We start from the raw sequence: 15,880 nt of genomic DNA, 5'->3' as shown, positions 1-15,880 counted from the left end.
AATGAATCCTTAAAAATTCCGAATGTCCGCCCGTGGGTACCGTGCTGAATAGTTCTAATTCTGTGAAGCAGAAATTCAGGATTTGTTGCTTTTTTTTTTTTGTTTTCCCAGGGAAAGAAAGCGGGAACGACTTGCATAGGGGAGAAGGGAAGGCAAGGAAGGGAGGGCGGGGGGGAGGTGGGGAGGGTGTAAATGAACCCACCAGGAACCGCAAGGAAGGGCGGGGGGGGGGGGGGGGGCTATAAAAAGGGACAAGGCCTTCATCTCATAAACCACACTTCTTTGTGTGAAGTCCTTGTTGTTGTTGTTCCTTTGTCTTCTTCTTTTTCTTCTTCTTCTTCATTATCTTCATCCTCTTCAAAATTTGCAGTCCCTCCCCTTCTCCTCCTCCTCCTCCTCCTCCTCCTCCTCCCTTTAGGGTTCCTCCCCTCCCTCCCTCTTCCTCATCCCTCGCATCTCTTCTTCTCCCCTCCTCCTCCTCCAGAACTCTTCCACCTTCATCCCGCACAGTCTTTTGTCCCTCCCCTGCTTTTCTATCCTCACTCCTCCCCCCTCTAGACTTCATCCTTTTGCTTCCGTGATCATCCCCACCCCCTCTTTGCCTCTGATTTCGCTTCTGCGTTTCTTCTCCCTTCTCCCACCCTTGCAGATTGCAGTTGTCAAATTATTGATTGCAGGACGCTTTCTCTGCTGCATTCTGCATACCTTGACCCTATATTTTCCTCGGGGGGAACCATTGCCTCCACAACCTGGCTTGGGTCGTGTGTTACAAGTATCCAAGATTTGATCTCATCTACAATCTGGAGTTTTTCCTTCTGTCGATTGCAAGGGAGGACAGCATCCAGGATTCCTCCCCCCCCTAATCTTTCACCTTGAGGAAGAGTCCTACCTAATATATGAATCCCCCGTGGATTCAGGGATTCTTAAAATGCATTCTCACATTTATTTTGTCCGCCTTTACACGTAAACAGACAGATCCCTTAGTCATCGTGGACACCGATGCTGGATATGCGAACGAGCGCAATATCAGGGTGGATATCTTACATTTGGCATTGCTAGTCTTATTCGTCTTGCCACTGGTAACGTGGGGAGATAGAAGGCCTTCCTTGGCAAGCGGCACAGCGAAGAAAGGAGCATGGATGCTACGTCTTCCGTCTATGCGATCCATACTTTCGGGAACTCTTGCTCTGAGCCATTGAGCTGGCTTTTTTAGGACAACACCATAGGTCCTTTTTTAAATTCTGGGATGGGGTCCAAGGGAAGGCCGATGTTTGACCTAAACGAACTTCCTCCCGCACAAGATGATTGTGATTTGTCTCCAGCCGGTGAAACGAAGCCACAAAATTTTCAGCCTCCTTCTGCGACAGGAAATGAACAAGTTGCTTGGATTTTCCCACACCTGCCTCCTGTCGTTCCACAGTCGTTGGATGTAGCCCCCCTTCCACCTGGGCAGCATCCTCTTTCATGTTTTCGTCCTTTTGTGAGGTCTATTCGCAGGAACGTTGCTCCTGAAGAGCCTGTGCGTGACGTTAAGGTTGAATCTGATGTAAAGGGAGCGTCCCTTACTCTCCAAGATGCTGGCCCCGTTGTTACTATGCCTTCGTCAAGGTGCTGTGCTTCACCCAGGAGTTCAAGTGTTAAAAGCTGTGATGTAAAGGACTCGGAAGATGACGATGCTAAAACGGAAAGCATGAAGGACCTTGAAATGGAGGATGGAGAACTTGGAGTTTCCGAAACTTTGGATAGTGATCAACATAATGTGGAATCTGAAAGCGGTGAGCTCAATTTTTAGCTTCATAAGTCTGAAATCTTTTGGTTTTTGATATGTGGATGGCTTGCCTACAAAATTATTAAAGGCCGTCTTAACTCTGGCAGATGGTAGACCCCGAAAAGCCTCTGAGACGGAGGGGAGTCCTTCAGAGGTGAAAGGCATGGCTGTCGATGACAGTACCAATGATGCTGCAGGCGCTACACATCTTTGCGAAGCTTCTGTGGGAGACGCAATGGAGTCCCAGGAAACCGTGCTAGCCAAGTCTAGCTGCCGAGTTGCATCTGAAACTGAGGAGAATGCCTCGCTCCGATCTGCACCAATTGATGCCACTGTTAAAGCAGATGCGTTGAGGGGACACCAGTCATTCGTGGAAGGTAAGTTTTCTTCGAGCTTTGGAAAGAGGGGAAGATCAGATCACAAGGATGCCATGCTGGGTAAGAAGCGTAACAGGCAAACCATGTTCTTGGACGTTAGGGAGGCGCCCCGGCAAGCAGCTCCTCCAAAAGCTTCCATGTCAAAGAGAAATTTGTCATCCCCATCTCTTTCTCGACACCACAAAGATGCACCCAAGACCCCACTTGCTCAGCCTGCTGCAGAGAAAAGCTGGGACTCTGCCACAAGGCCCAAGGAGCAGAAAAACTCCAGTCCATCCAGTGAGGGGGGTAAGGCAGGGGCTACTGCGTGCTTATCAGAGTCGAGGAACAGCAATAATGCAGTGGCTGAAGGTCCAGAGCCGAGCGCTTCTGATGCACCAAAGCAGTCCCAAGTGCCAGCCAAGAAAGTTGGGTCATTTCCTTCAAATACTCTAGCAGAAAGTGTTTCAGCTAGGCATAATTCTTGGAAGCAAGGACAAGGTGATGATACACCAAAACAGGCTCTGTTCTCGAAAACTGTGGGTAAACATTCAACGTCAGCAGGCCAGGGGAAGGCAGGAGCAGATGAAAAGCCAACTAATTTTTTGAGGCCTCTTCCCAAGAAAAACATGAACAATTTCCGGAAACAAGCTGCTTCAGGAAACACATATCATGCTCAGGATTCATCTATTGAGCGTCTGCATCGAGAAGCTACCTGTGATAAGCTATGGAAATCGCCTGGTTCGTAATTCAAGATAGTCTGTTTGTTGCTATCTGGTGTTTCTGTCTTGCTTTTTGGTAGTTCGGGGTAACCTAAGTTTTTAAATAAATATATGTGAGTGCTTGTCTACACGGTAGAGTTTGCTCATGCCTCCTCATAATCAGTGCTGGTGATGCGAATACAGCAAATGAGCCAGGCCACTCTTATGCTGTGACCAGCTGGCGGGGGCAGTGCATACACATCCTTGGGTAATGGATTTGCAACTGTTTTGGAAATTATTGTTGAAGAACGGTAGCTGGCCTTTGTAATGATGATAAGCACCATTGCTATAAATGGATGCAGCAGAGGCACCGCTTGACATTCAAAGATATGCTTGGACATGTCAGCATCTGGAATGAGCAAGGAGGGTTTGGTATTTCTGTGGTCAAGTTGGATTTCTATTTCCAGATATCCTTGGGTGGTCTGTAGACTACTTTTACTCTCTGTTAGTGTGTAGTCTTCATAACAACCTGAAGGTTGCCCAGAAATCAATGTTTGCTTTCTTGCTCTAGCTGGATGCCCTGCTTTGTGATTGTTAGTGGGAAGAATGACGCACATGTCAAAGCTAGTTTCTGTGCCTACCCCTTCCTTCTATATACTCAGATGCTATTTTAGGTTTTATCAGTATTGAACTCATATGTTGCAGTCTCTCTTTTTGAGGAAGTACTTATTATGGTAGAATTGACATACATCCTGTGATTTGTATTGTGGAGCCCTAGTAGATTGATAAGATGCCTCTTGAGAAGTTTGTGTGACTTATGGTCTTCCTAAAATGCCTACAGGTGAGGCTGAATTGCAGCGTGTTCCAGGCAGCTTTGAATCAGTCCAGGAGTATGTAAATGTTTTTGAACCGCTGCTCTTTGAGGAGTGCAGAGCACAGCTGCATAGCACGTGGGAGGAATTAAGTGATGGAGTCTCCATTAAGGATGTGCATATTCAAGTCTCTGTGAAACTTGTTGATAAGCGTGAAAGAGGTAATATGCCGCTTTGTTCTTCTTGAGATTTGTAATTCTTTGATGTGCTTAAAAAAGTTTGTTCTCCAGGTGTGTTTAACATCTTGCCTTGAATGAGTATGAGGTTCCACATGTGTTTTGCATCAAATTTGCCTTTTCTATAGATCATTATGAAAGATTCAAGATGTGCTACCCTTTCTTGCTGATAGAAGAGAGGTTGGTAGTCTTATGCAGGAACCCACTGTTGCCTAGAGGCAAGGCTTCTGAAGACAGTATGGGAATAATATTTTATGCCTGTAAACAAGGGCAATCTATATTGAGAATCTATATTGAGGAGGTTTAGGCATCCTTTTTGCCCGCTATTTAGTACCACATCCCCGATCAGTTGTGTCTTGCTCCTCTCTCTCTCACTGGTTATGTTAGTAGTGACTTGAGGTCTAATTTGGCTAGAGGTAGACTTTACACTCGCAAGCTAGTAAGTTCCTTCCCTGTTTCTTGCTTGACTTGGCACCATCCCTCTTCGCCCCAGCTTCCCTTTCTTTCTCCCCTTCTTCTGAAAGTGCATGCGTTTCTCCTATTCTTAATCTTCTGGCTGCCTGCACATTCATCCCACAACCCTATAGAAGGATTGATACATTGAACAAAAAGATCCAATCAGAGATGAGTGTATAAGTCCACCTCCCACCCATTATACCTCAATTTTGATGTGACGTTAAGCGTTCCTAGTCTTCGTAGCTTTCTAGCTCAACTTGTGTAGGCTTGTGTAGGCTCCATCTCTCTTTACCTCCAGTTATTTTGCTAGTGACCTATCGGCATGCAAGAAGTCACTAGTTCATCGTGTAGCAAATAACGAAAGCTTAGCTATGTTGATGTTGCAAGCCTAGTTTTAGAGCCAAGATGGGCATTATTTAGTTGCAAGTGAAGGTCGGTAGCCAAGGTGCTAAAGATGGGCTTAGTATACGGGCCGGACTATCTCAAGGAGTTGTAAAGTTGAGTGGGCATACAAGACTTGAGTCCATTGAAGCCCTCCAAGGGCTGAGAGTGTAGGGCCACAGAGAGTCTTTCGAGATTTGACTTTTCCAGTAAGAGTTATTTGTTGTTTAGTTGAAGGAACAATTGGACATTTTTTTCAAACATGGTACTTGAGTGTTTCGTGCTTTTCAACGTTTTTGTGTGTGTGTGTGAGAGAGAGAGAGAGAGAGAGAGAGAGAGAGATTTTATTCTTGTTTTTTGGTTTGATTTGCTTGTTTATTTTTGCTTAGTCACCTTCTTCCTTTCTTCTTTATTTTTTGTTTTCTTTCTCTTTTGTTTATTTGGTGTATTTTAGTAAGCATTGGTTTGCTTGTGTTTCCTTAGAAACCCAGTATAGCTCCTTATGCTTGGGCACTGCTGATGAAAGAAGTGTTGCTTTGCTTGCTAAGTATGTCTTCCTTTTGTTTTTCAAAAAATTGTGTTTTTTACTTTTTCTTCTCTTGCATTTTCTCTTTTATTTTTTGTGTAGATTTTTGGCTTGTGGTAAGGTAGCCTATATTGACGTTTTTGGTCTTACGAAGCTAAAATTTACTAATTTTTAAAATATTTCTAGCTTTTTTGTGATTAGTTGAGGCTCCACTTTTTCTTCGCCCTCTCTCTCTTGTTTCTATTTTGGTCCTCCTTTTTCTTGGCCACTTAATGACGTTCCAATTTTTTCTTGTTCTTTTCCTCTTTCCTATTGGGAATCCCTTCATGGCAGGCCACTTGAAAGTGGATATATTCTAGTCTTATAAAGGTATAATTTGTTCTTTTCTTCTCTTTAAAGCATCCTCTCTTTTGTCTCTTTCCTCTCTTTCTATTTCTAGCACCGTCCTACAGGCTTGACACTAAAAAAAAAAAGTGTCCCTCCACTTTTGGCCACTTTGTATTCTTGTAAGTCCTCTCTCTCTCTCTCTCTCGCTCTCTCTCTCTCTCTCTCTCTCCCCTCCCCCTTCCCAACCCCCACTTGCCCCCCCCCCCCCCCCCCCCCCCTCTCTCTCTCTCTCTCTCTCTCTCTCTCTCTCTCCCCCCTCCCCCTTCCCAACCCCCACTTGCCCCCCCCCCCCCCCCCTCCCCCCTCTCTCTCTCTCTCTCTCTCTTTCACACACACACACACCCTCTCTTCCCAAATCAACTCGTCCCTCTAAGGGTAGTGCTCACGAGTACTTGTACTCGCTTGTTTGCCTTTTCTACCTTTGTTTGGTTTCAACTTTCTTACATGGGTATTAGAGCCTATGCAATTGTCTTTCTCTCCTCCCTCATCCCATTTCCATCATAATTTTTTGGATGCTTATGCTTTTCTCTCTAGGCCTTATCTTCAAAGAGGATTGATACATTTAGCAAAAGGCCGACTCGTGATCAATGATAATGACTACGTTGGTACGCCTTTAGGTTAATGTAGAGGCTTATTTATTAGTGATTCCTGCAAGTAGTGATGTCGACTTCCTTGCAACAATAACACAAAGGTGAACACAAAGCGAGATCCACCAAAATGACTCCTTTCTAGGTGGGCTCAGTGAAGAGTATAGTGAAGCTTGTTCTAGCAGGATTTTGAGTAGCACCCATCGCCAACTTTCCCCAATTGCAGTCATCACCTTTTCTTCCCCACACACACTTGCTATCCAATTGCAATTGCAGAAGCGCGTATGAACTTGAGTGTGTGAGGATGAATGCAGGGTAGGGTTGCAACTGCCCCTTCTTTTGTAAAGAGTACCATGGTCGACTTGAAATGTGTGCTCAAGGCATGCTAGGAGCGACTCATGTATTAATTACATGTGTCACAAGGTTCTTTTTGAATTCTTTGTTTGTCCATTGTTGCTTGTGATGGCTCACTCTTGATATGTGACTTGAGACTTTCATTTCAGTTATCATCTCTATGTTTGTTTGTTGATGTTTCAAAACTCCAGTCATGATGCCTATGATGATTGATCTATCATGGAGTTTTGGACTTTAATGTTGGAATAGGTCACATGGATAATTGATGTGGCTATCTCTTGGTGAAGTTTCTTGTAGTGTGGAAAATCTTACCTCTTGTGGCGTTGCACATGATAGTAATAGCAACAGTTCTCTTCGTCTACTTGGCACATGTCTTGCTGTCTAGGAAACCTTCGTATTTGTTGTTCTTGGTACGTCTTGTCGAGGTCGACATGGGTCCTTGACCCTCAGAGACTCATGAGCTCGACATTCATGGCAAGCTCGGAAGTGATTTGACTTGCCACTTGTCACCATGTGATGGCTGCACTTGAAAGATGCTGCATGGACGACAAAATGCATTTCTCGACGCTTGTGTATTGATTCAGCGGCAATACACAAGCGTCAATATCCATGTTAAGAGGCTTGTCTTGCCGTTGTACCTTAGGAATGATGACTTCACTGGCTTTTGCTTCTTTCTAGATTCTCTGATGCTTGTGGTTTGATACTAGGCAGGAGTGGCGTATGTGATCTATTCTTTCTTTGCACCTCGAGCCTTGCTTTGTTGGTCCTCTTTGGCCTCCTGTAGGTGGTTCTTTCCTGTAGATGGAGATGGAGAGAGGCAGACTGCTCCTCTTCTCCCTGTCCCTATCTATTGCCCAAGGGGGCTCTGATTCTGTTGTGTAGGAGGTTGAGCCTGAGGCTGCAGTTGCTTGGGGTGAGCTGTTGGCTGCAGAAGCTGATCAAGAATGAGGGGGATGACCCCTTTTATAGGCCTGCAGGGCAGATTTAAGTGGACTACGTCTGTGCCATGCAGATTGGCCTGACTGGGTCTTCTGCCGGCCGACTTGCCACATCATCGATCTTGTTTGGGTGAGGGAGAATACCAAAATATGGAGATGTAAGAATGACCAAAATGAGGAATATATCCTCTACAAAGAAAGCTAATCATAAACAAACCCTAGGGTGGAACACCACTTAACTAGGCGGAAACGGGCTCTAAGGATGTGTTGGCGCCTACTGTGAAGCCTATTCATGGTACTTTGAATTAGACATTCCTACCAATGATACATTCCTGCAGGTATGCTTCTTGCACATATTTTTGGAGCTGTATACAGCTCTCTTAGTATGATGCTTTCCACGCATGCATTTCAGGTTTTGTGTACGAGAGATGGTATGATATGATATGACTAAAGTCTGCTGTGTGAGACCCTTTTGGATCTATGGGACCGGTGATCATTATAAACTAATAGCAATCCCTTACATCTAGTGTAACAAAATATTACAAACTTGCTAACTTGCTATGTAGTGAGTACTTGTTGGGCTAGCTTGTGTGCGAGTCCTTGTACTCGTAGCAAAACATCTTTTAAGTAGCCTCCTAGCTTTTCTTTTTGGTTGGCTCTTCCAATAGATTTTTCAAGATGTATTCAATTTTCCGCTCTACATTTTAGGAGTACATGCTACTCAGATGTTGCGTCCTTCTCCCTTGGGGATCTTGTTTGTTGCCCACCTGCCCCTCTCCTTTGGGGAGGGAGGGAGAAGGGGGGGGAGGGCTGGAGGACGAGTGAGCCAGAGAGGGAGGGAGGGAGGGACGGGAGAGCGGGAGGGTGAGCGAGCCCCTCTTGTTCATCTCTACATTGTGTCTGGTCCTTGCATCTCTCCTCCCACTGACCCATGCTGCCCTCATCGTCTATCTCCTCCTCCTCTACTTCGCTATGTCTAGGGGTTGATTTGAATGTGTAGAAATCTATTACACGTCCCTGAGCTCGATCCATCTCTGTCTCCCACGGCATTGTCTCCATCAGATAGAGACCAATGAGATTTGGTTGTGGAAGTGAATTAGTTGAAGAGAGGTAAAAAATCATGCCCCTTTTGAAAGAGTAGTAAATTCAGTAGTTGAGTAATGAGATTTATGAAGGATGATGCACGTGACTTTAGAGAAAGTTGGCCTAATAACTATGCCATAAAAAAATTCCAAGGACAGGCTTCAATACATAAAGGGGACACTTGGACCCCTACTTAGCTTGAGGAGTGGATCACGAATCCAAAGCTTATTCCTACTTTTATCCTAAGGATGACGAGAATAAGATCATAGTCACTAGTATGTTATATTGATACTCGTTAAAAATTCATTGAACAATGTTGTCACGTGGGCTCAATTTAAGAGTCTCATGGTCCCTAGTCTTGTTCCCTACACCAACTTTGGAGACTCTCTCTTTATGTAATATGTATTTAAGGTCCACTAAAGGATTGTGCCGTCCCTTTGTAATAATGTCATTGTCATGATAGCTATAACACTTGTCGAGATTTTTGAGCAGAACTATGTAAGAAAACATAAGCAAGTTCGAGCAACACACATTGGGATCATAGTTTTTTCCATACGTTACCATATGCATACGTTAGACAAGTATGGAAGTAGTATGGTTCAGCCCCTAGGGCTGAAACATACGTGACCCTAATTTTACCCAAATAGAGCTACAAAACTTTCAACTTTCAACTTTAAACTTCAAACTTGTATTAATATTAAAGTCATGAATCATGATTCATGAAAGTTCAAAGAGTCCAGCCTCTAGAGACAAGAGTCATTTGGAATCTGGATTCTAATATATAGTGTCAATGATAGATCAATACTTCACCAAACATCATGATCAAAGGTAGTAGGTAGTAGAAACTTGGAACTTGGAAGTAGTTACTACAAAGGCAAAACATCGTATAAGAAAAGGCTGCCACAACCCGGAAATAAGCCGAAAATTGAAATGCATCACAATTCACAACCGATGAAGGCTCAAGCCTCAAGCTGCATCCTCATCCTCATCCTCATCATTATTTGCATTAGTGCCATCCTCCTCATCCTCTGTCATCCTCCTCATCCTCCTTGAGACCATCCTTGAGGCCAACCACAGCCAAAGTCGCCAACAGTGTATGGAGTACAGATTAGCAGCATACGGATTAGAATAGTTCTAAAAAATGTGTTTTCGAAGGTTTTGGCCAGGCACAAAATCGATCCCCTCCCCCCCCCCCCACAAAAACGGAAACAAAAAAAAATAAAAATTGTACGGAAGGCCGTATGGAATGACGTACGGATGGATTATAAAAAAAAACGTATGTACACGTACGGACCTAACTATGATTGGGAGGCATTGGAGGTTAGAAGAAGAATAAATTGCATGAATAGCTTGACAAAAAGAAAAGTTGTATCAAGACCAAGTGTAATGTTGCGTTTAAAAAAAATCGATGATCAAGAGGTATTTTAAGGGCCATGGTAGAGAGAGGGGGAAAAGGTGAGAAACACTAGAACAGCCAAGCGTGGAATTGCCAAACGAGAAGGAGAAACTTATGGATGCCCTTCAGATCCTAGACGTGACTCACGAGGGACAAGCAATAGCGCTGATATAGGGCGATCCTTGATCTTGAACCGCACAACCTCTTTACTACATAGTGAGGGCAGTACTTTGTTTTGTTTACTGTTTTGGATTGCTCCTTCAGCAGTCATCTTTTTTTCCAAATGATATTGACCACTGACTTCCTGCAGGGTAATCTATACTTATGGGTATTAGCCATCCCTGTGTTGCTTTGGAGCGTTGCTAGATACTTACTTAAGCTGACTGTGTTTTGCTTTCCTCTTCCTTTTTAATTAGTAGTTCTGTAAAGGTGTACATTGTCATTTCAAAGTTTTTGGGAATGTCCTTCCACCTTGTAATCTTCTTCTATATGAGCAAGAGCAAGTTCTAATTAATCAGTGAGGAATTATGTGGAAATTTCAACGGGGTATTTCCTGCATGACATGTTTGGTATTACAAATATGTTTTCAAGCAGAATTGGTCTAGTGACTTTGATTTACAGACATAGAATCAAACTCTTCAAATAGAATCTATCATGAGGTATATGCTATGTTTGAAATGCAGTACTGCAAGTAGCCATTGGTGTATGGCTTATTGTATGTGTCACTTGACGGACAAATTGGGATTTCCTCAACATGTGCGGGGGAATTCTTCATTTTAATTGTTTGTAGGTTGATTGATGTGTTGTTTTGAGTAGCCTTCTATGCTGCTTTGATGCTAAGGAACTATTTGTTGTCAGGTTGGTTTGATCTAGTGCTTCTTCCTATCGAACCTCAAGCTAGGCTAGGATTTAAGGAGGGTGATGTTGCTGTCATATCCACTCCAAAGCCTGGATCAGGTATATTCTTAATATAAACTTGTTATGGACATCCTCTTTATGAATGTGAACAAACACTTGTCAGGAAACTCTGTCTGGTTGTGCAACTCGCTGCCATGGTAAGCTTTAAAAGTATTGAAAGTTTGAGGTTTATTCATTTTTTTTGTTTTGTCTGTGTCCTTCAATGATTTGGTTTGTTCACCTAGCAAGGAGGTTGATTTATTTTGTTTGTGATACAGTTGTGGGATATGTCATGATTTTGTGATGCTTATTTGACTATTTTTCCTATTGACAGCTGGGAAGATGAGACGAAGCAATGGTTCTGGCATTAGTGAATCATCAGATGCTGAGTTCTCGAGTCGATTGGCTGGCATTGTTCGGCGCTTTGTACCTGTTGACACTCGTGATCCTCATGGGGCTATCCTCCATTTTTATGTTGGTGAAAGGTATGAGCTTCAAACTATGTTTAACATTCTTTTGCACTAGAATTAAGTCGTTGCTTTTCTATCTGAAACCAGATTTACACCATCTTTAAAAGATTTGTTCAGTTTAGCTCGTTCAGCCTAGTACATGTTTCGTCTGCTGCCAGAAAGTGTAAACATTGCTGTTGGCAGAGTGTTTTTGGGTGCTAGACAGCAGTTGGCATCCCTTACATTTTCAATGGTTTCAAAAAATGCTAAGTTCATCGTTGTGATCTTGTGATAGCAGTGCAGGATTGGCTAGTGAAGAGGCTATCAAGAAAAAATACCAGTCTAATGGGGCCATGTGGTACTTAACTGTGCTTGGATCACTTGCAACAACCCAGCGAGAGTATGTGGCTCTACATGCCTTCCAGCATCTTCATTCGCAGGTAAGATTTATGCTCTTACTGATTATGAAATCTTCCTGTTCACTGATTGATCCAAACATTAATGGTTGCTTCTTTTCCTGTTCACCTATTGCAGATGATCAAAGCTATCCTTCACCCTAAACCAGATCTTTTTCCTCGGTATGATGAGGATCCTCCGGCAATGCTTGATTGCTTTACACAATCTTTTGTGCAGCACCTCCATAAAACTTTCAATGACCCACAATTGGCTGCAATCAAGTGGGCAGCTATGCACACTGCAGCAGGCACGGCCAGTTCTAATGGAGCTGGGAAACGCCAGGATCTGTGGCCATTTACTCTTGTACAAGGTCCCCCTGGCACTGGTAAAACCCACACTGTGTGGGGTATGTTGAATGTGATACATCTTGTACAGTATCAGAGGTACTATGCTGCATTACTGAAGAAACTAGCTCCAGATAGCCTGAAGACAGAAGAAACTGTCAATGACAATGGTTCGGGTCAGGGTGAAGGTTCTGGTTCAATTGACGATGTTCTTCAAAAGATGGATCAAAGCTTGGCACGAATTCTTCCCAAGCTTTGCCCAAAGCCTCGAATGCTGGTTTGTGCCCCATCAAATGCTGCAACCGATGAGTTGCTAACAAGAGTCTTAGAGCGGGGCTTCATCGATGGGGAGATGAAGGTGTATCGACCTGATGTGGCCCGGGTTGGCGTTGATACTCAGTCAAGGGCTTCCCAAGCTGTTTCTGTGGAGCGAAGGTCAGATCACCTACTGGGAATGAGTCGGGATGATGTTTTGGGTTGGTTACAACAACTCCGTGCTAGAGAAACCTATCTGGCTCAACAAATGGCCTCCTTGCAAAAGGAGCTAAGTGCCACTGCAGCTGCTGCCCGGTCACAGGGTTCTGTGGGTGTAGATCCAGATGTTCTTGCTGCACGGGATCAGACAAGGGATTCAAAGCTGCAGCAACTGGCTGCTGTTGTAGAGGAAAGGGATAAGGTGTTAGTTGAAATGTCACGCCTGTTTATAATAGAAGGTCGCTTTCGTGGTGGAGTTGGCTATTCACCAGAAGATGCAAGGGCTAAATTGGAGGCGAGCTTTGCAAATGAAGCAGAGATTGTCTTTACAACGGTTTCAAGTAGTGGAAGGCGCCTCTTCAACCATCTCACTCACGGTTTTGACATGGTAGTTATTGATGAGGCTGCTCAAGCTAGTGAAGTTGCAGTACTACCACCACTTAGTTTGGGTGCTGCACGCTGTGTTCTAGTTGGTGATCCTCAGCAATTGCCAGCCACTGTCATCAGCCGTGCCGCACATACTCTACAGTATAGCCGAAGCCTGTTTGAGCGGTTTCAGCAGGCAGGTTGTCCTACAATGTTGTTGTCTGTACAGTATCGAATGCACCCTCAAATTAGGGATTTCCCTTCTCGATATTTTTACCAAGGTCGCCTTGTAGACAGTGATAGTGTGTCGTCATTGCCGGACGAAGCCTATCACAGGGACCCTATGCTGAGGCCCTATATATTTTACGATGTTAGTCATGGCAGGGAGTCTCATAAAGGAAGTTCTGTTTCTTTTCAGAATGTAACAGAAGCCCAGTTTGCAGCACAGTTGTATGAGTACCTTCAAAATTTCATAAAAACAGAAGGAACAAGCAAAGTCTCAGTTGGAGTTATTACACCTTACAAATTGCAGTTAAAGTGTCTGCAGCAGGAATTTGGGTCTGTTCTGGGTTCTGATGCTGAAAGCAAAGCAGTGTACATCAATACAGTGGATGCTTTCCAGGGACAGGAGCGTGATATTATCATCATGTCATGTGTACGAGCCTCAAGTCATGGAGTTGGCTTTGTTGCTGACATTCGCAGAATGAATGTTGCATTAACACGTGCTCGCCGATCTCTTTGGGTAGGCTTTGTCTAAACAATCTCTTGTTGATTTGAGGTCTTGTATAAAATCAGGCTACTGCCTATTTCTTGTTAGGATGTGAATTATATCTGGGGCCCCGAATTGGTTTGAGAATGGTGTGAATTTGTTGGCTTTTCATATTTTCCTTTGATTTTTGCATGCAATTCATATTGGAGGAACTGGTCTTTATTGGTATTATTCCTCTTTTTATCTAGAGAGGCCTGCTAGGCAAAGCTAGATCAATGTCCTGTAAAATCTGCTACTGCCATAACATGGTGCCTGGGACCGATTGGCAAAATTAATTATTTAAAATTCACCTTTAAGGTGCTTGCCTTCGTGCTCTCCCCTCCCACACTTCTATTTGGAACCCTAGGCTGTATATAATAGTATGCTTGTGTCGGGTAGACGGGCGTACCTGTGCTTGTTCTTGTTGTCATAAGCAGTAGTAGCTCGGTTAAGGAGGAGTAAATGTTTTTGATTAGCCCGGTTTTTGATTGCTTGCTCATAAAAAAATTAATTTGTGCTTGTGTGAGAATATTATTTTACATTGCTTCTCTCCTACTGCCGAGTGCTGGTGAACTTTTTGGGCATGCCATAGGAGCTAGCCTGTGCACTGCATAATTGATTTCTTGGTTTGCAGTCAGTGCTCACTACCATTATGGCTGAGTCTCCCTTTTTCTCCTGGGGTGTTGAATAGATGTCTTGACAGTGTGCGTACTCGGGTGTACACACTTCTGCATTAGTACTGTTTCTGATTTTAAGAAACAGATTCTTAAACTTGAGAATTCATGAGGCCTTCATTGGTAAATCTTGTGGTCAACTATCAGAAGAGTATGCTTTACCTCGTGGACTCTGGGCATGGTCTTGACACTTTTTCATTCATGTTTCTGCTCTCTGAAGTATTTGTCCTGGTTGCAGTCAACAGATTTGGTGATAATTTTTGAGCTTCTTAGTGCTGTGTATGTCTATCAGCCCTCATGACAGAAAATATTGGGTGAGACTAAAATTGAAACAAATGTGCTTTTCAAAACATTTCCAAATGTGTTTACAGGCGAAAAGCAAGGAGGAATTCTGTGAACCTAACAGCGTAATCTTAAATTCAGCTACAAAGGTCACTCTATTTGTGAAAGTATCACCATAAAAATGCTAGCAAGTTTGTATTTTTGTATTCCACCAAGCCCTTGGTTTAGGTGCACTGAATTAGTTGCTTTGTTTGTGCTACAATTCCTTTCCCTCTGATTCCAGTTAATCATCAAGCACTTGACTTGGTTTGTTATAATACCTTGCTATAATCATTCCTTGTGACTCTTTTGCCTATGGGGTACTAGAAATGTCCATCAGTGTTTTGGATTGCTTTTATTTGGTGTTTTTGCCTGATTTGGGCCTTGGATGATTGCCTTCTGTAACAACTGATTTATTCCGTAACTATCATTGCTCTTACAGGTGGTTGGTAATGCGGCTGCACTAGTTCAGTCAGAGGATTGGGCTGCTCTCATTGCTGATGCGAAAGACCGAGGCTGTTTTGTAAGCATGAGTACCTCAAATGTGAAAAGTCTTCTTGCTTCATCTCGAACTACCTTTGCACCTCCTTCAAGTAGAGGTTCTGGATTATTGAGGGCTCCAAGGTCGTCTGGTTTAATTAAAAGTGGACCTCAGGATGGGGAAACTGAAGCCAAATATTCAGCAGCAACTGAGATTCGGCAGGCCTTGGGCAATACTAAATCTGGCTGTGACAGAGTGGGTGGACAGCCAGTTGATTCATCTGGGGATAGCTTAAAGTCTGCAGACGGCACCAAGGAAACGTGGCAAGATTCTCAGAAGTCTAGATCATTGGATCACTCGTATGCTGGGTCCAGCAAAAGTGCTGCCTCTCTGGCAAGATCTGACAGGAATGCTGTCAAGCAGCTCCGACGAAGTAAATGACATCGAAGAGGAGCGTCTTGTGATTCAGTTGTGCTCTAAACACAGGTAAAACCATTTTGTTTAGTTTTCAGCTTCTGTATATCAGATGGATAATTTGCTGAATGGTGTTCTCTTTGGCCCTCCTGCTCCGGTTCTCTCTGGTTCTTCATTTTTTATCGTATTCATGTGTGTGTGTGTGTGTGTGTGTGTGTGTCTGTCTGTCTGTCTGTGTCCTCTAGTTGTTACTTTTACATCTACCCAAAGACAAGAATGGACCAGCAAAATTGGGCAAATGATCTAGAGCTACTCAATACTTGCTTTTTTGGCCG

At 43.6% G+C, this 15,880-nt stretch overlaps 1 protein-coding gene across 1 annotated transcript; it reads left to right on the top strand.

The window, feature by feature from the left end:
• The first annotated feature begins 297 nt into the window (after window positions 1-297).
• Window positions 298-15,611, top strand: LOC147905530 (uncharacterized). Its single transcript, XM_087373172.1, has 8 exons — window positions 298-1,775; window positions 1,876-2,865; window positions 3,667-3,858; window positions 10,840-10,938; window positions 11,213-11,363; window positions 11,626-11,767; window positions 11,862-13,649; window positions 15,093-15,611. The coding sequence occupies exons 1-8, from the start codon at window positions 1,247-1,249 to the stop codon at window positions 15,570-15,572; spliced, it is 4,371 nt and encodes a 1,456-aa protein (XP_087229298.1). The 5' UTR covers window positions 298-1,246; the 3' UTR covers window positions 15,573-15,611.
• Window positions 15,612-15,880: the final 269 nt, after the last annotated feature.

Source organism: Dipteris shenzhenensis, chromosome 1 (assembly GCF_047967505.1).
Source record: "Dipteris shenzhenensis isolate YYH24624 ecotype China chromosome 1, Dip_SZ_1.0, whole genome shotgun sequence".
In the NCBI taxonomy this organism is placed as follows: Eukaryota; Viridiplantae; Streptophyta; class Polypodiopsida; order Gleicheniales; family Dipteridaceae; genus Dipteris; species Dipteris shenzhenensis.
Note: the sequence above shows the minus strand (reverse complement) of the source record. Positions and strands in the feature narration are given on the sequence as shown.

Bases quoted from the DNA above. Each gene is read 5' to 3' on its own strand.
- LOC147905530 (XM_087373172.1), top strand. From the start codon at position 1,247: ATGGGGTCCAAGGGAAGGCCGATGTTTGACCTAAACGAACTTCCTCCC. The intron at 2,866-3,666 runs GTTCGTAATTCA...AAATGCCTACAG, and splicing joins TAAGCTATGGAAATCGCCTG to GTGAGGCTGAATTGCAGCGT. The intron at 10,939-11,212 runs GTATATTCTTAA...TCCTATTGACAG, and splicing joins CACTCCAAAGCCTGGATCAG to CTGGGAAGATGAGACGAAGC.